This window comes from Diabrotica undecimpunctata, chromosome 3 (genome assembly GCF_040954645.1).
Source record: "Diabrotica undecimpunctata isolate CICGRU chromosome 3, icDiaUnde3, whole genome shotgun sequence".
NCBI classification, from domain to species: domain Eukaryota; kingdom Metazoa; phylum Arthropoda; class Insecta; order Coleoptera; family Chrysomelidae; genus Diabrotica; species Diabrotica undecimpunctata.
This window is the reverse complement of record NC_092805.1, coordinates 29,687,248-29,709,662: the sequence shown is the minus strand read 5'-3', so window position 1 is coordinate 29,709,662 and position 22,415 is coordinate 29,687,248. Positions and strand designations below refer to the sequence as shown.

Genomic DNA, 22,415 nt, shown 5'->3' with positions numbered 1-22,415 from the left:
TACCTACATAATAGGTAATTAATAATAATAATAATAATTTTAAGTTTCGTTTAGGTATTATCATTATTAAAGTTAAAAAATAAAAAGTATCGAGATTATCTCATACAATCATATATTATTTTATTGCTTTACATTTTACCGATTTCCGTTCTCAAAAACAGAAAAAAAAATAATAAAAACTCAGTATTTATTATTGATGTGTTATTATTTCCTAACAAACTTTAAAAATCAACCGAAATATCGCTGTATATCTGGTATAAATGTGCAACTTAAGGGCGCTACAAAATCGAATCAAAATATAAAGAAAACTCCACCCCTTGAAATAGCTCAAGCCCAACCCCCTGTACCGGTCTAAGGGTGGCTTTCACTACAAATATATCAGTTCAGTTAAATAGCTACCACTGCGCAGAAGGGTGCTTGTAAATCTCATCCTGCTCACTTTTCTATATTCATTTCCACCACGTGCTTTTGTACGGTATGAGATTGTCCAGTTAAAGCATAATTATGTATCAGAGTACGTTGCAATATTTGAACAGCCATAGAGAAAAGATGTTGAAGAGCATCAACAATCACCACAATTCTTTTTCTATGGAAAATCTTCTTTCAAACGGTAAGATTTCTCCAGAAAATTTGGATACTAGCAAGGATTCCGAAGAATTCAAAACTTCCCCTAATCCCCACCAGCACAAGATGGAAGATGAAGACGACAGATTATCCCCGATGTCTTCCGGTAGTTTGCAGGCCGACAAAAACGACGTTTTTCTACGGTTCAATAGTTGTTTAAGAAATAGGATATGCTCGAACTGTGGTAGATTAGACTGCAATTTTTTGCAATGTAGACTCAGTGACGGTATTAAAGATTCTAAACCCGTATTAAAGTTCAGTGTTAGTGCTATATTGGGAGACGATAAACTTCAACAAAGAAATAGTAATAATAACAATGGTAAGTTGATATTTTTTAACCGTTTACTTCACTAACTTTTGTATAGATAATCGAACAATAACTTTTATACATATGAGCAGATATAAAGCATATAAGATAATAGGGTATTCGTTCAACAACGCTAGCTAGTCTGAGAGTTTTCGTAAATTTGTGAGTTATAACAAATACGATTATTTGAAACATGAACACATAAAAGGTTAAGATGCTGAGATACATGAGGTCAAAAATTTGAAATAAAAATATTTGACGGAGTAAAACGTTTTTAAACTTTTTTTTCAGTTTGTTGACCAATGTTTTTTTATATAATATATAGTGGAGTTATATATGGTGGGGTTACCAGCAAAAGCACTAAATCTAAAAACAAATTGAGGAGTTATAAGGAATTTAAAGATTATATAATATTTCTTAAGTTTGTATAAATGATTTTTTGCTTACCCATTGCTTCAAATAAAACATACGTGTTTTAGGAATACAATAGTCTAGTTTTACATGATTTTAGCAATATTACAATTAATAAAAACGTAAACAATTGTCCAAAAATACCACTTAATGCCATTTGGTTTGTAAAAAAATTTGGCTTGCAAGCTAATATTGTTTATCGGACTTGGTTAAAACTCATTATTGTTTCATTACTAATTTTAATCCCGTAAAAGCTCAGTAAAAAAATCCGAACACACTAACCAAAAATTAGACAAATAAAAAAACAATAATTATGTAGGATCTCAGGCAAAATGTCTCTAACTCCCAAATCACTTGAAGGGCTATTAAACTAAGGATGAAAAACTTCAGGAATGACCAGTTTTTCAAACATGGTTAACAGGTTTTCTTTTTTCGAAAAGCTAATTTTTAACTCTTGGGAATACAGTGTTGGAAAACCATCTTTAAATGTCTAATTCGTGACTGACTTGAGGCCACGTCGACTTATGTCATATTTACAATTACATAGCAGTTTTAAAAAATACAAACATTTTGTAAAATTTGACAGTTTGTTATATAGGTTACAATTTTTGAAAAATTTTATTGTTTTACTGATGTCTTTATTAGCTCTATAAAAGCTTCTTTCAGATTGTGTAGTATCTTTGCCGTCGATCTTTATGTAGAGTACTACTTGATTATGTCCTTGAGCTGGGAGCGGTTGTAAAGCATAAGTAATATCTGGTTTGAAAATTTTTAATTTTGCTTCTATTTGGCTGCATTTTACTTGGCAAGTTTTGTTAATGTAGGTTTGTATTAATGTTTTTTGGTCTGAAAACGGTATGTTTTGCATTATCGGGATTGTTATGTTATTGACAGTTTCCGTTAATGCTTTATCGACTGCTTTATTACTCCTTATCCCAACATGGGATGATACCATGTCTTTTATTTGTGCTTAATTGGCATAAGTAGGATACATACAGTGCTTTTCAGATACAACTATCCACCTTAAATAACTTTCGAACTTCTAATTTTTAGGGAAAACACAAAAACACGTCAATTAATATTTGAAGGGAGAGACATTATATCATATTTAAGGTTGCTGGGAAATGAACTCTCATACCCCCCGTTATTTTAATTACTTCCCCCTTTTTTATTTTATATTTGGATCCTCCTTTTTGTGCTAATTTCAAAAATGATTAATACATTTGGCTTGAAGTGTTTTGTTTACAAGATAGACCATTTTTCTTTTTAGTATCTCTCTCACCCTAATTGACTGTAACAAAATAGGTTGTATCATAATTTAAACATTTAAATATTTAACCGTACTATTTGTAGTATCTACAAAAACCAAGAAACAAAAAACTCCTCTTTTTATTAAAGTTTTAACAAAGGTTTTCGATATTATTTGGACATTTATTTTAATCGCTTAATCGCCAATGACAATTTGTTATAACTTGTAACAGCCTATTTTGATACGTGTACAATTTGATCGCTGAAATGGTTTACACTTTGCAAGAAAGAATCGAAATTGTAGGTTTATACTACAAAAATAATAATTATGCAAGAACTGCTGCTAGAATTTTTAATGAAACACACCACAATGGACATAAAACTCATAAGTATGTGGCTGAACTGATGCAGAAATTTAGAGCAACAGGGTCAGTTTGCAATAAAAAACATAACCGACAGGGACTTGTAAATGACGAAGGAATCCAACTAACAGTTTTAGGGCAAATTAACTTAGAGGCTGAGCAATCACAGTCAGTGTCAACAATAAGCAGAGCAATCTTCTACAGCCTTCCGAGTCCTCCATAAATTTAGGTTTCATCCATACAAAATAAAATTAGTACAAGAGTTAAAGAAGAAGATTTTGATCGTGGTCTCGAATTTTGCGAATTAATGACACAATGCATCCTCAAAGGTTAAACGTATGGTGTGGTATTCTAGGTGATAATATTATCGAATCCTTCTTTATTACTGGAAACTTGAATGGTGTATCGTATCTTGAATTACTTGAGCAAGTGGTTGATCGTATTAGAACAATAGTAGAAAATGATAACCTTTCCGAAAATTTGGTTATATTTCAACATTCTGGAGCTCCTCCACATTTTGCTTTACCTGTGCGACAATATTTAAACGAAACGTTTCCCGGTCGTTGGATAGATAGAAGAGGGCATATAATGTATTGGCCACCTAGGTCACCGGATTTAACACCCCTAGACTTCTTCTTATGGGGGTATTTAAAAACAAAAATTTATGCTACTCAACCAGAATCTCTAGATGATCACGATGCAGACGTATTAAGCAATGTCAGAGAAAAATTTCAAAATAGATTGTACTATTGTACGGAAGTGAAGGGCAGTCATTTTGAACAATTATTGTAAACATTTTTTCTAGTTAAATGTTCATTCTAAATGTTTGTAATAAGATTGTTAAAAAAATAATTTTTTTTTTTCAATCCAGTTTTCTTGTTTTTGTATTTACTTTTCTCATAAACTGATCAAATTCAAGCATCAGGTGTTATACATTTCTGAAATCAGTTCAAAGAGAAGAATCCAAATATCAAATAAAAAAGGGTGAAATGATTTAAAAAAAATAAAGGGATGATACGGGGGATGAGATTCCCTTCTTCTTATGGTGCCTATCCGTTACGGATGTTGGACACTAACATGGCTATTCTGACTTTGTTGACTGCTGCCCTGAAAAGTCCGGTAGTGGTTAAGTTAAACCATTTTCGCAGGTTATGCAGCCAGGATATTCCTCTTCGTCCTGGACCTCTTTTCCCATGCACTTTACCTTGAAGTATGGTCCGAAGTAGATTGTATCGTTGTTTATTGCGCATTATATGGCCCAGGTATTCTAGTTTGCGACGTTTTATGGTTACGACTAGTTCGCGCTCTTTACCCATTCTATGTAGTACTTCTTCGTTGGTAACTCTGTCTATCCAGGAAATCCTCAACATGCGTCTATAGCACCACATCTCAAATACTTCGAGTCACGCCATATAAAAGAACGGAGAATACGTAGCATTTTACGTGAGATTCCCAGCAACCTTAAATATGATAATATCTCTTTCTTCAAATAATTATTGACGTGTTTTTGCATTTTTCTTAAAAATGAGAAGTTCAAAAGTTATTTAAGGCGGATAGTTTTATCTAAAAAGCACTGTATGTTTGACTCTATTTAAGGCACTCAGAGAATCTGATATAATAAGAAAATTTATATCGTTGCTGGTACAATGGTTCAATGCATTGAAGGTTGCTTCCAATTCTGCAGTATATATGTTTCACTCCTTGACTATGCGAGTGACAGAGTTGCTATCTTTGAAAATAGCTGCAACAGCTACACTATTACTGCTTTTGGAGGTATCAGTAAAAATTAGTTTAAAAATAGGATATCATGGAGATGGCAGAGTGAAATTTCTGTTTTATTTGAAGGATTGTGTGAATGTTTGTAATTAACTGTGGTAAAATCTACATTTGGTATTTGAACTTTCCAGGGAGAAAACTGGCATCTGTTTGTAGAAGTGGCTCCCATTGATGTATATCGTTATTCAAATCGTTAAGCTCAAGCTCAAGTTAAGCAAATTGTTTAAATTATTAAGCTTGTTGTGAAGAGGTTTCATTTGCACTGAAATATTTAGTAGCACAACACATTGAAAAATATTGCGTTCTAAGAATTAATGGCGGTTCTCCTTCTAAAACTAGAAAGCTGCTAATTGGCATGCTTCTAAATGCCCCGAAAACTACGCGTAATGCTGTGGATTGGATGATGTTCAGTTTGTTCAATTGACTTTTAGGAGTAGTTTCGTAGCATATACATCCGTAATCTAGTTTGCTTCTAATCAGAACTTGATATAATCGTAGAAGAATGGTTATGTCTGCACTCCATTTGTGATTAGAAAGGACTTTTAGAAGGTTTATTCTCTCTTGGTGCCATTTAATTAGTTCATTTATGTGCGATGTCCATTTCAGCTGAGAGTCGAATGTAATTCCCAAGAATTTGATTTCGTTAATTATTGTTGTAAGAGTGTGTCCGTTTAGTTTTAAATTTAAGTGGTGTTGTGTTTTTCTTTTGTCAAATATTATTACTTTAGTTTTTTCGGTTGAAAATCTCAAGCCTTTATCTAATAACCACCCTTCTTATTTATTTAATGTATTTTGTAATATTGATGCAGCTGATTTAGGGCTTTACTTCTCATATAAATTAAAAGATTGTTCGCGTTAAGATTTGCTTTTACTGGAAGCCAAAAAAAGGTTAGATACGTTGTTTATTACAATTAAAAACAACAAGGGACATTTTGGCTTTGTTTTTTCATATTTAAAACATTTAACTTTGAGCTAATTTACTTACGGCATTTTGCTAAAAATATTTATTGTTTGCCAATATTGCTTTTAAATCCAACATGTCAATAAACATCCATTTATTTACGCAAAAAACTGATATAAAGTTCTTTTGACGCTGTGCCAGTGGCGCACGCAGGGGGGGGGGTTTGGGGGTTAACCCCCTACCCCCCGGGCAATATTCCGACACTGTTACTCACAAATTTTAAGGACTTAAAATGGAGGTAGCATAAAAAAATTTCGATACCCAACCAACCGCCCCCCCCCCCTACAGGAAAATTGTAGGAGCGCCACTGCACTCCTAGATTAATTAATTTTAACTTAGCTGCAGCTTGGTATACCGTCAAGTTATATATGGTTAGTTTTCGCGTGTAATAAGTCAAAGACACTTCAGATGACGGAATTTGCAGTACACTTTGGAAGTCAAATGAAATGTTTTTAGCTCTTTATTTATTTGCAGCTGTAGCTTCTTGTGCTTGATCCTTTCCTGGCAGATTTTCTTTATATTTTCCTTCTAACCCTATTTTCACAGCAGGAATAGATTGTCAGTACTTGACAAAAGTAAAGCATTAGTTCTTCTTTGGATGAAAAAAAAAACATAGATTGTATTTACTGTCAAAAATCTTGCGATATGTTATTAAGCTAACAATTCCCATATCATATCTTTCCCTAAATTCTTCTTTATTGAGGTCAAATATTTTAGTTATGGATAGCGTGCTGTCTAAGTATTTTCTTTAAGTACATTTTCGCGTGTAATAACTCTCCACTGACTAACACTGGAAAAGGCTCTATGTGTAATCTTATTTTAGCAGCCACCTTTTCTTTTGTTTTGTAGCCTGTTTTGTATCTTTGTCTTTAAAAGCCAATAGGATTACACGATATAATATACAAAACGTTTTTATAAAGAAATTATGACAGACCTGAAATTTTTGCTAAAATAATACTGTATAGCTCTTGCTAAGTATAATACCTACTGTATAACTCCTACTTGAAATATTTTTTAATATAAAATTCTTTTTTTCTTTCTACAATTTCATTTTCTACAATTTACTTACTTGGGATATTTTGGACCCTATCTAACTCATTTGTTATTTTCATATGGAGGGCAATCATCGCTTAAGTTCCTAGTCTTTTGTTTTTCCATGGTTCAGGTTTCGCTTTTCGTCATCTAATTTGTTGCCTAGGATTTGCTCGTTTAGTATTAGCATATTACTGATTATATGATATTAAATATATACTTCATCGTTTTTATCAACGACGGAATCAGCACAATCACGTAAACAACTGTCGCCATCTTCATGAGTGTTGCTTGCATGTTTGCTTGCTGTTTGGCATACAATGCGCTTATTAGGAGTTTTTGCAAAAGTAGTCAAAAAAGTAAATCTGTCAATTCAGAAGTATCATGGCAGGTTACATCAATAATCTAAAAATATATCAAATACATACTACTATCATTTTTTTAAATACTTAACTAATCAAATAAAACAAACTTTTTTATGGAAACATTTTTTCACAACAGACGAACAAAAAACAAAATTTGTTTAATTTACTAGTGTTTGTATTTTGAGAATTATTTCCGAAGTTGAAATTGAATCGTCAATAAATTTACTTTAACCTTTAATTGTGGCTTATTCCCATTTAAATAGTACTACTACTACTACTAAGGATTTCCACAGTTTTCACTGTCTTCCTTCACTCAACCGTTTTCTCCAATTTTCCCTGTCATTCCAGTCTCCATCTCGCAGGGTTCTTTTCTCCATAGCCTCGTCAATTTCATCTCTGAATGACCTTCGGGGTCTTCCTCTCTTTCTTCTTCCAATCGGGCTCCATTCTGTGATTTTGTTTATCCAGCGTCCTCTGTCCGCTCTTCTGACGTGGCCATACCAGGATAGTCTCTTCTCCTCTATATAGTCGATTATGTCTGATTGCACTCCCATTCTCCGCTTAATCTCTGCGTTTTCAATTCTGTCTCTGTTTGTAAGTCTACAGCTTCTCCTCCTACTGCTCTTATTCTACCTCTATTTCTCTTGTTTATTGTCCAGTTTTCGGACCCATATGTCAGGATACTTCTTGTCAGGGTGTTATTTAAATAGTAATTACTTTAAAATGCTACAAGAAAATAGCTTCAGAACAATATTAAAAAACTTTTGTTCGTCTTCTTATTTCTTCTATCCTTGGAGAGAATCTATCCTTGGAGAGACCTTGTTGGTCTGGGTCGACAGAGGATGCCCACAGGGGGAGTTCTGTCTCGACTGCTGTGAAATCTGATAATGGACAAACTAATAGGAACTTTAGAGGCAAATGGTCACAAAACAATTGGATATGCGGATGATTAGGTAATCATCTCACAAGGACACGCCTTGACACGCACACGAAAACTAGAGGGATTAGGTACTCTAAAGCTGCAGGGACAAATAATTCAGCAAAAGGGATAGGTAAAGTATCTCCGGGCTAGACTCGAAACTTACCTGGAACCGGCAATTAGAGAAAATAACAAGCAGTGCAGTTACAAAACTTGTGAGGATCAAGCGTATGTATGGGAAGAAATGGAGAATAAAACCGGACATGGTGCACTGGGTGTACACCATGGTGATTAAACCGTCAATTACATATGCAGCGACGATGTGGTGGACTAAGACATTTCGCACAGCTGCAAAAGTCAAACTAACCAATATGCAAAGATTTCCGTATATGAAAATAACTGGGGCCATGCGTACTACTCCAACAGCAGCTATGAAGACTTTATTAGGCCTGCCTCCCTTGCATTTGATAATAGAAGGACAAGCAAGATTGGGAGCCTACAGAATAAAAGAATCACTAAAACATTGAAATGAAGGGACAGGGCATCACAAGGACTGGACGAAGGACATTTTTAATGAGAAACCGGAACACATGACAAAAAAATACAATTTTAAGAATTCGTATACGGTGTCTATTCCAGACAGGAATGTTTGGAGAAACAAGGAGAACCATAACCAACAGAGTAAGATCTGATATATAGATGGATCCAAAACTACAGAGGATGTGAAGACAGGAATATACTCCAATAATCCAAGAATTAGCGAAAGCTTTGCCTTCTTGTAAAGCTACCTTGTTTTCTGCTTTTCTTCTTTTCTTTGTTCATACACATGTCAATTTCAGCACAGCTTTTATGAAGCCAAAATAAATAAATTACACATTGTAACCAGTCCTAAATAAGTTGATAGTCTTATTGTTTTTGCTTTTAATTTTTATCTTCACTTCTTTGGCGTTTTTATCCTGTTCTTTGGCTTTTATTTATTCTATGTGACATCAAGAAGTTAAAAGAAAGCCCACGTGCTTTGCCTATTTTTTTAGCTTTAACAGCTTTATGTAATATTGGTGAAATTTATTTTAGAATCAAAGAGTTTTTCACAACATCGTTTTTAGAAGCACTAAAAGTGGTTTCATTTGATTTATAGTGTGTCGTAAGTCTTTGGCAGCTACGAATATTATCCTTAGAAGAACCAGGTAGTATTGATTGGTTAGTACAGATCCTTTTCTGTGTATCAGATGGCATTTTAGATGTACCTACACACACGTTTCATTGTTGAAATATTGGATTTACAACAGGTGATGTTATGGGTGAACCTGAGACTATTAATAAGCTTTGACATACAGTTGGATTAAGTGTTATGTATACCAAGCTACTAAGAAAAGCGTACTCCGGTATTGCAGCTAAGTTAAAATGGACGTTGATCATTGGTGTATAGGTTGAGAAGTATGAGTGTTAGTACGCTACCCTGAGACAAACCGTTTGTTTGGGGTTCGCCACAAACTTTTGCTCCCTTCAAAATTCATGTAAAATCGTCTATTTTGCAGTAGTGGTTTCACGATTTTGGCTAGTTGGTAGTTCTTAAGAGTAGTAGAAAGATTTCAAGAGGGCTAGACCTATTATCTTGTTTCTTTCAAATTAGATCTTGATGTGTTTCGTTAGAGCTAGAATCTGTATGGTGTAGGTACTCCTAGATCGGAAACAAGCTTGCTGTGGAATGATTTTTGAGTCGATCGTTTTCTCTAGGCGGTGTAGGATAAGTCTTTCATATAGCTCATATAGGTAGCACAGAAGCCATATGAAAACGTAGCTTTTTCGCGTTTCTGGGTCTTTTCCAGGTTTAAGTATAGCTGTGACCTTTCTCTACAGATTTAGTATTTGCAATATTGTTGGTAGTTTCTCGAGTTTTTTCCTGAAAAATTCCTAAAAAAGGGTTTTTGCAACTTGAACAGGTAAAAAGATCGTCGAGATGAATAAATGGCTTCGTTAGATGCTTAGATCTTTTGTACTGAATATAAAATGTAGAGTATACATACAAAATCTTACAGATTACAATCGGCTTTTTTGAAATCTATAAAATTATAAAAAACCAATATCATAACTTGTAACTTATCTTGTAAATACTGCAAATTTCCATGTAAAAATAATCATTCATTGTTATAACATCCCTTTTAAAATTAAGTTTAAAAGTTGCCTCTAACTCTGATAATGCGCCACTGGTTTCATTACAAAAAAATGCTACTTTATTTTAAATAAATCGGTCACCAAATTTAAACAAAATACAAAAGCATTTTTGGTTTGCGCCAAATTTTTAGTTGATTCGAAGCTTTTAATTTGCCCGTATCTCATGGACTAAGCCCTTTAAAAGTTCTATTTTCCTATATCAAAGTTTATAAATAATTTAGGAGATGATGCGTGTACTTATTTTTTTATCCTATATTAAAAGTTTATTTAATAATCATTAGTAAATTATTTTGTTCCATAGCTAATGTTAAAGTGTTGCTATAACAACTGTTTTGAGTAGATAAAGTATCACTTTAACCGCAAGGGTAGATAAAGTGACACTTTAACAGCAGAGTAGATTTTATTTATTTAGCGTATGGACTTTCACAGTACGATAAATATACAAATACAATAATATATACATATATATTAAATATATTATTTAAACACTAAAGATAGAATGAATGACACTAAATATTAATGTCCAATTTACATAGCCATTCAATTGCTTCTGGGGAACATTCCGCGGCAGATTTGATCCGATGAAACCCTGAGTTGGGGTGGATATCTTAATATAGTCCGATTCTACTGTTGGCATCCATCTTGTTGTCCATTGCCTATGTATATCATAGGAATTACCAATTTTTCGGGCAGATCGTATTGGAGGATTTCTCGATCTCAGTCGCTGGTGCTCTTTTGAGATGTCTGGGATATCTTGATGTACTGGTAATTGTACGTTGGCTACAATTTTCTGGTACTCTCTCACTAATGCTGCTGTACGGCGTAGATCTGGTGGAGCAATATTGCTTAGAGTAGGCAGTCATCTCGCTGGCGTTGGTTTTATTGTTCCAGTGATTATTCTCATGGTTTGGTTAAGTTGGACATCGATTTTGCTTGTATGTGCACTATTTAGCCATACTGGTGCACAATATTCTGCCACTGAAAAAACCAAAGCTAGAGCAGAGGTCCGAAGAGTATCTGCAGAAGCACCCCAAGTTGTTCCAGCAAGTTTTGATATTAAGTTATTTCTTGTTCTTAGTTTACCGGCTGCGTTTGTAAGATGACTTTTGAAGGTGAGTGTTCTATCAAGTGTGACGCCTAGATATTTGGGGTTGTTGTTATGTTTGATAGCTGTATCATTTAGAGTTACATTGAGAGTATCTCGCGCAAGTTGATTCGACAGGTGAAAGAGACAGGTTTCAGTTTTGCTTGTGTTAGGACGTAAGCGAAAGTTCTTAAAATAGTTACTTAGTGTAGTTCTACGTTTAGGTAGACTAAGTCCTCGTTTACAGCTCGTTCTCCTGCTTCTTTACTATTATCTTGAAAGCCAATGGCCAGGTCGTCAGCATAAGCAAATTTTCTCGATTTTGTTTCAGGTATATCTGCTGTATAAAGGTTAAATAATAAAAGAGCTAGCACTGAGCCTTGAGGTAAGCCGTTGTTAAGTTTTCTAACGTTACTCTGTGCATATATACCTGAAACAGTCTGTTAGTCAGTAGATTGTTTATCAGCTGACAAGTTTTGAGGCGAGGTATGATTTTCATCAGCTTATAAATAAGGCCCTTTCTCCACACAGTGTCATAGGCAGCCGTGAGATCTATAAATGTTATGGCAGATTTTTCGCGTCTTTCAAAGCCAGCTTCAATAAATGTAGTTAAGGACAGCACTTGGTCACAGCAACTTCGTCCTCTTCTAAATCCAGCTTGTTCAATTGGTACAGCATCCTCAATGGTGTTACATATTCGGTTATATAAAAGTCGTTCTAGTAATTTATAACAGCAACTGAGTAAGGCAATAGGCCGGTGAATATTAATTGCAAGAGTAGATAAAATGTTTTAACTTTTTTTTATTCAATAAAATTTGCAAATTCAAACACATTAAGGATTAAAAACAACTAAAATTTTACAATTAACATTATTAGAAATATCTATTCTTGATTTCTTGATTGATTGATATTCTTAATTAAATTGATTTTCTTAATGCTTTTCCAGTTTTTAAAAGACTGGTATTCTTTCTCATACATCATCCTAGATTTTTGTGGCAACAATAAACTTTCTGCTTCCAACGCTGCATTTTCTACATCTGATGGCAGGTTTTCCTTTTCTTGTGTCAATTCTTTTCCGTCCATTTCGTATTTATTCACTTTGTACACAAAACGCAACAATATTCTCCGCAAAAACCAAAACGTAACATTTGTTTGACATTTGTTGACAGAGTAATGCATATCCCTAGCAACGGACCAACACAATTGCGATTTTTGTGCTAAAAATTACAATTTTCTTTGAAATTCTATTTTTCACCTGAACTTGAAGTCTTGATATAGAAAAAAATGTTGTATTACACACGACGATAAAATCGCATTATCTTCTCGAGCATAATTAGCGTCTCGACTGTCGTCTCGACAGTAAAAAACGCTCTCGAAGATAAAGTACAATTTTATCGTCTTGTACAATAAATAACTATTAACACCTTAACCTCCGTCAATGCCACAATATTTACCTTTTAGCACACATTTTAAACAGTGTTTAAACAGTGTTTCTTTCTCAATTATATTTTAAGCTCCTACGGGGGGTATATACAGATTGAACCAATTTAAAACGGAACATACAATTTAATATATGTCTGTTTGAACTGCATTTGAAATAGTGGACCAATATAAAACTTGGACAAAAATAAATCCATACGCGGTGATAGACATTGTATAAAATATCGTTCAACTATCTGTCTTCTTTAAAGGAAAGAGGAGCTTGCCTAATAGTCGGAGAGATAGAGCCGAAATTTTGAACTGATCAGTAATATGACATTTCTCTATTGGAATATATTCATTGTAACTGGGTTAAGACTTTGCCTTACAGGCGGACGCCCCTCGTGGTACAGGGGGTGGCTATACAGGGATGAAGTTGTCATTTTTTTCGGAAAAATTAACAATCGATAATATGGCTGAACATTTGCCCAGAGTAAGATCTTGGTATAACTAGACGAAATCCCAAAGGGCGGACGCGAGAGTGGATGCATAAGGGGTGGCGGACAGTGGTGAGGATGCAATTTTTTGGGGAAAAATTAACGATAAGTAATATGTCCGCCATTTTCATGGCTCATTATTTAGCCCCTAAAAACTCCAAATATAAAAGGGAGGACAGCTGGGTTGGTACAGAGAGCCATAAAACGGGGTCAAATGTACCACTTGCCTGCGCATTTTAGGTCTCGGTAACAATTTTCAAACTGATTTTATTATGATATTTTTATACCGATTTATTTAAAAATTTGTATGCTCACTTCTGTTACTATTCTGAAAAGCGTCAAGTAGAGTTTCAAGCCTCAAAATTTTCCAAAAAAATTTCCGTAAATGAAAATTTTCGTAATTTTTTGAGGTAAAATCTAATTTGTAGAATCCTTTCGATTTTCTGTCAGTTATACCATGATTTTTTTCCAAAAATTTTCAAACGATTTTTCCGATAAGAAAAAAAAATTTAGAAAAACTTTAAAAATTTCGTCATTTTTCTCACTCTCATTGATGTCATCACATTCATCATCTTCGTTACTTTCACTTTCAATAATATCACATTCATTATCTGCTTCATTTTCAATCACTACTTCTCGAACTGATTCTGGCATCTGAGGTCCACTAAATCATTTGAATTTATATGTTTCATCTTCAAACTCCCAACCAGGTTCTTCAACAATCAATTCTGTTGGTACTTTTTTATGAGCATTTGTCCAAATATTTGAAATATAATGAACTCGCAGTAGATGTTGGTGTAATTCATGACATGATGGTAAGCTTGAAGCATCGAAATTTTTTAGTTTTTTTTTAAGGCTCGTTCACATCATGCAACTTATACTGCCGGTTAAATAGTGAAACTCGTTTACATCGTTTACTTTTCTTTTTGGAATTGTTCTCGTCAGTCCTGTTCCATATAAGTGACATATGAAAGTTTCTAAGGTGTCAAAAACTTCATTACAATCGAAGTCAGTTTCACCAAGTTGAATAAAAGCATCTTGATACTTATTACATTTAGCGCATGCGTCTAGAATTACTGATCTAAATGAACGCGCATCATTATTATTTTAATATTTTAAAATAATAATGATGCAAAATTATTGTCCAAACAGAATTTTTAAAATTATAATTAACTAATGAAAAAAAATTCAATCAATTTAAAAGTTAAAAAAAAATATTAAAAATATCTACAAAGTAAATTTCAAAACTTAAAAAATTGATAATTCCACTATTAAATTAATTTTTATTAATAATTATTTGTAAAATGTTAAAGGAATTCTACAAATTGAATTTTACCTATTGATAAATAGAAATATTTTGTAATTGATTATTAATGTAAGAATAAATCAAATTTTTCTTATATCTGAACAATCATTATTTATGCAATATAAATTTAAAAACCTTTTTATTGTAATAAAAAATAAGTAAAATTACTATTTGTTATACCAAAAATATTTAATAGTTAACATTATAAAATTACTTTAATTTAATAAAATATCAAATATCAAACATTTATTCAATTAAAAATTAATTCGTAAAATATTTATATTTAAGAAAAAAATGTGATTTGTAAAGTAAATATGACTTTAGTTTGAAAAAAAACATTGTCATAATATCATTTTAAAACTACAAAATATTCTATAAAAGATTCAGACGACGACGTAGAGTTTTATCAAATGCTTTAGAAAAGTTTTTCTAAATTTTTTTTTCTTATCGGAAAAATCGTTTGAATATTTTTGGAAAACAAATCATGGTATAACTTACAGAAAATCGAAAGGATTCTACAAATTAGATTTTACCTCAAAAAATTACGAAAATTTTCATTTACGGAATTTTTTTGGAAAATTTTGAGGAAAACTCTACTTGACGCTTCTCAGAATAGTAACAGAAGTGAGCATACAAATTTTCAAATCAATCGGTATAAAAATATCATAATAAAATCAGTTTGAAAATTGTTACCGAGACCTAAAATGCGCAGGCAAGTGGTACATTTGACCCTGTTTTGTGGCTCTCTGTACCAACCCAGCTATCCGCCCTTTTGGATTTAAAGTTTTTAGGGGCTAAATAATGAGCCATGAAAATGGCGGACATATTACTTATCGTTAATTTTTCCCCAAAAAATTGCAATTTCACCTCTGTCCGCCACACCTTATGTATCCACTCTCGTGTCCGCCCTTTGGGATTTCGTCTAGTTATACCAAGATCTTACTCTGGGCAAATTTTCAGCCATATTTTTAATCGTTAATTTTTCCGAAAAAAATGACAACTTCATCCCTGTATAGCCACCCCCTGTACCACGAGGGGCGTCCCTGTAAAGCAAAATCTTAACAAAGTTACAATGAATATATTCCAATAGAGAAATGTCATATTACTGATCAGTTCAAAATTTCGGCTCTATCTCTTGGACTATAAGGAAGCGATAAGTGGTTTGACAGCATAATAACTGCTTGTTTAGTCTAGTTTTTTCAGTGATTCTAGGCAACCTATTTGGGTGGAGTTTTGACTTGTTCTTGAATGAGTTCCGAATCCAGCAGCCCGCTGAAGTATTGGATTTTTATAATATAATTATTTGACAACCTTTTGTTGGCCAACCACCTAGAGCGGAGTTGAGCCGAAATACATTGATTTCGTATGTTCCGTTTTAAATTCGTTCAATCTGTATGAATAACAGACCTCTACCTTCTTTGGAAATAGAATTTTAGTATTTATTTGTAAAGTAATTTTGTGACAATTTGGCAAATTTGCTAATTCTAACAGAATGTTTTTCACACTTTTCAGTTAACTTGAAAAGTATCTGGGGGCTTGGCAAATATAGAAAGTGGGAGTGTTATCATAATAAATCTACAAGCTATTAATATACATTCACACGCCCAATACTAATACATTACAAATCCCAGAAATACATTTCTTTATTATGTACGCCCATTTTTCCCTTTTTTATTACGGGGATCTAAAAAATCAGCCAAACCTAAAAAAACAACTGACGATCATGTTCTGCATTATTGAATAATATTGTTGAATTTATTGCAATGAAAAGAACAGTCGCACAGGGCCTTATGAAAATACAATGTAGCTAATAAAAATGCCCTTTGTTGGTGCGTTTCTTAAATCCTTACTATAAATATACAGGGGAATTATCGCCAAAAAAGCCCATTGTGAACCCGCAATACAATGGTTTGTTGAACATTGTTAATAGATAGTTACATAATGGGATGTTTTCATAAGGTGTTATGAAATGAGGAATGTTTTTAAGGGCAGTTTTTTCATTTGCTTGGTAATCTCTAAAGATAATAGTGTTGGACTATATGAAATTTTCTTTAATACTTGGTTTTGTTTGCTAACATACAAGCTGAGATATATTTTTTACAACACATCATAGTAACATATCATTCAATTTCAACTTAAATATAGAAACTTGGATCTCAGATAGTTAATAATTTCATTGGAATTAAAAATTTTGAAATGCATGCGAAAGAGAAAGAGCGCGATATATATAGTGAGAGAGGAGGGGGTAGAGGGAGTAACAGGGAGAAAAGAACATGAACAAGAAATTCTCACAAATATGTATTTAAATTTGAGCTGTGCTGGACTTTTATCATTTATTGATTTTTTATCGAGGTAACTAGCCTAACATTAAAGTGAATAAAAAGACCTGCACACAGTAGAAGAGGTTCTCAATATTTTTAAATTACCGTAAAAATAATAATGTTAAGTAATGGTACATATTCGTTGAATATGGAGAATTTTCTTAATCTTAAAAATGTTTATAACCTACTTCGCTTCGTTTTCTGATTTTCAATTTCCATTGATCCTAGTTATTCAAAAGGGTACTCCTCTATTCCTATTGCTTTTATATCGTTATCGGCTTCTTTTTTCCAAATTTTCAATGGCTTACATTTTTTTGTCTTCCCTGCGGTGTCCAGTTTAACACTTTTTTGTATTCTTTTGCCATTCATACTTTGTACGTGTCCGTACCATCTTGGTTGGTTGATTCTGATTTCCTCTGTTATTCTATGTTTAAGATCCATGATTTTTTGAATTTTACCATTTCTTACACTGTATGATCTTGATTTACCTGCCGCTCTCTCAGGGGCGGATCCAAGGATCACGGAGGTCATGACCACCCCCAAAACAAAATTAAATATCAATAAAATAATCCTAAAAAAATTATTTAAAACCCATCAACCCTATAAGCAGGAAATCAAGAGTTGAAACGATTCAAACTCATTTTTTCTAGTGGTAAGTGTAGAATAATACGGAAGCCTTTTTAAATTGCTCTTTAAAAAATCAACAATTCTTACTAAAGTAATACCTCGACTATCCACGAATTCAGAGTCAAGCGATTTTCAAATTTTGTCAATTCGTCATTTGAGTGCCAGAGAATCCTTCGATTATTAATGAGATAGAATTACCACCCACACATTATTGCTCATTCAATGTACATGTCATGACTTTTCGCACGAAATCAGCACATTTTTATTTCGTATTAGGTATTTCTTATCTTCAGTTTTGTCTACGAATTGGTTGTTTGTAATTTGAATATGTGTTAAAATTGTTGAGACTGTGTGCTACATTTTACAATTTATCTATAATAAATATCAAAGTGAATATTGTTGTTGCATTAGCTCTGTCTGATACGTTAGTGAACACAAATAAAGGAACTGGGAGCTGCTGTCCAAGGTATTTTTGAAACTGTGAAACAGTAGTTTGTCTTAGTGATGTTTTAGGTAAAACTGTATCACTTAGTCGTCTTCTTCAGTCACCAAAATTATATTTTAAGTAGACTACTGAGGCTATAGAGGACACTAAATGCATTCTTCAAAATAAAAGATCAAATGCTGAATCTGTTTTTAGCAAACTTTACTGTGAAGTAAACAAATAGCTGAACAACTAGACATCGAATTGAAAATGCCTCGTATAGTTTCTCGTCAAACCTGTCGTCAAAACCAATCTGCTAACTCTAGTGGAGAATATTTCCGAAGATCTATTTATTTATCCCTTTTAGACAATATCTTAACTGATTACTATTTAAATGGGAATAAGCCACAATTAAAGGTTAAAGTACGTTTATTGACGTTTCGATTTCCACTTCGGAAATCGTTCTCAAAATACAAACATTAGTGTTTGTATTTTGAGAACGATTTTGCTCTCTATCTTGAGCTGTTCTAAGTATCGAATGTGTGTCCATGCCTGTCCAGTCTGTTACATTCTTCAGCTAGGAGCATTTTTTTTTCTTCCTGGACCTCTTTTTCCTTCTACTATTGTTTACAAGATTTAGGAGTTCTCTCTCAGTCCTCATTTTTCTCAGCACCTCGTTATTGGTCACGTGCTCTGTCTTCGAAAAACACACATTTCAAAGGCTTCTATACGCCTCAAACTTGTAATTCCGAGGGTCCATGTTTTCACTCCTTATAGCAATAAGAAATAAATGAAAGTTTTTACAAATTGATATCGAATATCCAACGATAAGATAGAGTTTATTAGGAATGTTAAATACATTCATTAATGTTGACTTACATTGAGTTATTGCATTTAAATTACTTAACTTTGGTTTATACTTATTTATCCTTGGTTTGTTCTTGATTTTGTAGCTATAGGATAGGTGGGTTTAAATTAATTGTCTTTAAAATACCTAGTTTAAATTGACAGTCCTCGATTTTTCAGTATTTATATTTTAATAACTTTCCTTTGGTTTAATAGTCTTGTACACTTAATTTTACTATCATAGAGTATGTGGGTTTAAATTATTTTTTTTTTATTTAAGTTTAAGACCCCTTAATGTTGTACCCTTCTTTGCACCCGTAGGGTATTTGGGTTTTAATAACTTCTCATTGGTTTAATATATCGCTTAAAATAATTATTGAGAAAATGGTTCCCTTACATGAGGCACAAATCATATCAATCATAAAGGTGCAAAAATCTAAATCCTATATCAAAATCACCCTCAAGAACCATTACCCCCGCCCCCCCCTTATAAAAAATTTCTGGGGATCAGCCACTGAAAGGTGCAAAAATCTAAATCCTGTATCAAAATCATCCTCAAGACCCATGACCCCCCCCCCTGACAAAAATTTCTGGATCCGCCAATGCGCCCTCTTTCAATAATCAATTTCTATTGCTTCTAAAAGTCTGTAGAGTTTTCTTGTTTAGTGACATTTGTTGCTTCTGTTGGCTGTTGCTTCCATATGTTACAATGCTTCCGAAAATACTATTATAGATTTTATGTACATTTTCTTTTAAAATTGCTCTGTCTCACGACTATGCTATTTGTCGAATGACTTTCTTGGTTATTTCTGAGTTTAATCTCTTCGTCTAAATTGGTTATGTGTATGTCTAGATATATGTGGTTGGTGTATTTTTAACACTGGTTTTTTTTTATTGGCGTTGCTCTTAAAACAATAAATTTCCGTTTTTAAATCTTTTTTCCACGTGGGAGTTTCATGTTCATTTGTATGACTTTTCATTTCTTCTTCGGTCAATGTCTGCTGTGGAGAGTAATTTGGGTTTTAGACTGTATTTTAAGGGTGTTGTATTTGATTTGAATGAGAGTATAAGGGTGCTGGATTTGTATTAACTTGAACCAATGGTGATGGTTGTGGCTGAAGGTTGAATTGATTAGCAGAAGTGTTAGGAAAAGGTTGTAATTGGTTTTGATGGTACTGTGACATATCTACCGATATTGGGTTTGGCTGTTATAGAAGTATGTATAATGTTTGCATCCCTGACATTGGATATGATTGTTGGTCGACTGGATCAGGCTGCTGGTTAAGATTTAATCCAGGCCCATTCCCGGCCGGGAAAATTTTTGGTGTAAGGAATTAAATTTAATGATGATTAAATTTTTTTCCTTTTGTGTAGTTGGTTCTCTCCCATGAGAACATTGATAACGACTGTCAACATTATTTATTTTGTTTTTAACTTAGATTAAAGAAACCTTTTCTTTAATCTAAGGATTTTAATCAGCTGTGAATTTATTTTTATGTAGCGATTTGATGAAATCTTGTTAAATTATGATTTGCAAACACTTACCCAGAGGGTACATATTGTACTTACACTTCTGACACTTTTACAAGATATTAAACTGTTGAGTTGTGAGTTATTTGGTGATTTCGATAACGTTAGGAACAGCGGCTATTCACTGGGTGATGGTTCAATTGCACTAGCCCCAGTGATAATGAAACAGTGTTTTAAGAATATTTTAATCTTTTGTGGCAGGAACAGGAACTATGCTGCTTCCAAGAGATGCGTAAGTCAAATGTCAAACTCAGTATTTTATAATGATTAACTACGGGAAGAGACGAATCATTTATAAATATAGGTGTAGGAGGCATTGGAGGACGTTTGCTAAATTTAATAATTTTGGATTTTGCTTGTAAAAAGTTAGTCCCAGGGAGTGAGTCAATAAGAATTGAAATTTTAAATTATTGATAATCATTATTTTTCGACCCTGTTGGCTAGGAACCTAATTAATGACCATTTCACTGTCGACGTTAAAGGATCAATGGAAAATGAAGGAGAAACATTTGTATTTTCTCATAGCTGGAAGTAGGTATCAATAGAATTTAGTGGAATTCCGAAATACCAGAAAACCCTTGCCTTTAATACATCCGGTCGTGGATTATTCTTTCAGATTAGCAAACCTAAGCAGTTTGCAAGCATTTTATGGTATTTTTCTGCCACAGGGTGCAGGTAGGCAAGTGATCAGTTTGTACATCTCTCGATGTCTATTTTACAATTCTGGTTTTATTCCGGTGATGAGTTTGTACTATCTATAAATGCATTTATGCTAATTGGTGATGAACCATTTTAAGATATACGCCCAATATAGAACTGTATCACAAATTAATTATGGCCAAATTACTAATCAAAATACCGCTAATCAAGAAAAATACCCAAATAGTCTGAAAAATTTAACATAGAGACTCTAGAGTAACAGACTACGAAATGGCTGTATTAAAAAACATTTAAGAGAAATATTTGAGATAAACTCTGTAACAGAAGAAGAAATTGTAAACCAGATGTGGACAAAAATATAATTATATAGTAATATTAATAATACAAACGGTAAAAGAAAGTATACGAGTCAGGAAAATTACCTTACACAAGAAAATATCAAGGAAAGCGATAACATCGAGAAAAGCTGGGAAAAACTCAGAAATAACATAATTAACGCAACAAACGGAATCAAGGAACATGAACATATCAAAAAAGAAAACCTCACGGCTTAGAGAGGAAATGAAGACAACATGAGAAGAAATAGAAGAATCAGAAATAAAACGAATACGTTAGTTAGACAAATAAAAAGGAAACACTGGCAGAGCTTCTCAAACAGATAAAACACGACTTCTACGCAACACAAAAAGAAATATGGAGAATGATTAAAGGACAAAGAAAAGAGATGAACGAACTAATAAAATCAAAACACATTTAAAAAGAGACATGGGCAGACTACTTTGGATCTCTATTTGCTAAAGTTAACTATAATGCACCACCAACACCAGGTGAAGACAACGAAGAAATAAATATTGAGGAGAAAGAGGTAAAGGAAGTAGTAAAGAAATTAAAAATAGAAAATCACCAGGCGAGGACAGGATACCGAATGAACTCCTAAAGTACGGAAGACCAGATCTGACCATCTATTAAAATCTATTAAAATAATCAAAAAATTATAGAACAAAACAGAATTCCTCAAGAATGGAGATCAAGCATCCTAATACCTCTCTTCAAAAAGGGAGACAAATCGGACTCAAAAAATTACAGAAAAATAGATTTATTAAACACAATACTAAATTAACAACCAAAGTAATAACAAATAAATTGAATAAAATTATAACACTAGCAGAAGAACAACAAGGTTTTAGGTAAGGGAGATCAGTATTGTTGGGAAGCTATTTTCTTGTGGCATTTTAAATTAATTACTATTTAAATGGGAATAAGCCACAATTAAAGGTTAAAATACGTTTATTGACGTTTCAATTTCCACTTCGGAAATCGTTCTCAAAATACAAACATTAGTAAATTAAACAAATTTTGTTTTTTGTTACTTAGTGAAAAATTCTTCTAATAATTTAATTTTATCTGACTCATCTATATTGACAATTCAGACATACATTATACATTTTAAAGTAGACGACTTTAAAATGATATTGCCAATATTGTTGAGTTGCGTTCCTGGGACGACTTTACTTACTTATA

General features: G+C 33.0%; 1 protein-coding gene across 1 annotated transcript in view; it reads left to right on the top strand.

The window, feature by feature from the left end:
- Positions 1-440: 440 nt before the first annotated feature.
- The window catches only part of Dbx (homeobox protein Dbx), a 74,576-nt gene continuing 52,601 nt past the window's right edge, over positions 441-22,415 (top strand). The window contains exon 1 of the mRNA XM_072524277.1: positions 441-943. Coding sequence (XP_072380378.1) covers positions 505-943 — 439 coding nt within the window. The 5' untranslated portion in view covers positions 441-504. The remainder of the gene's footprint in view (positions 944-22,415) is intronic.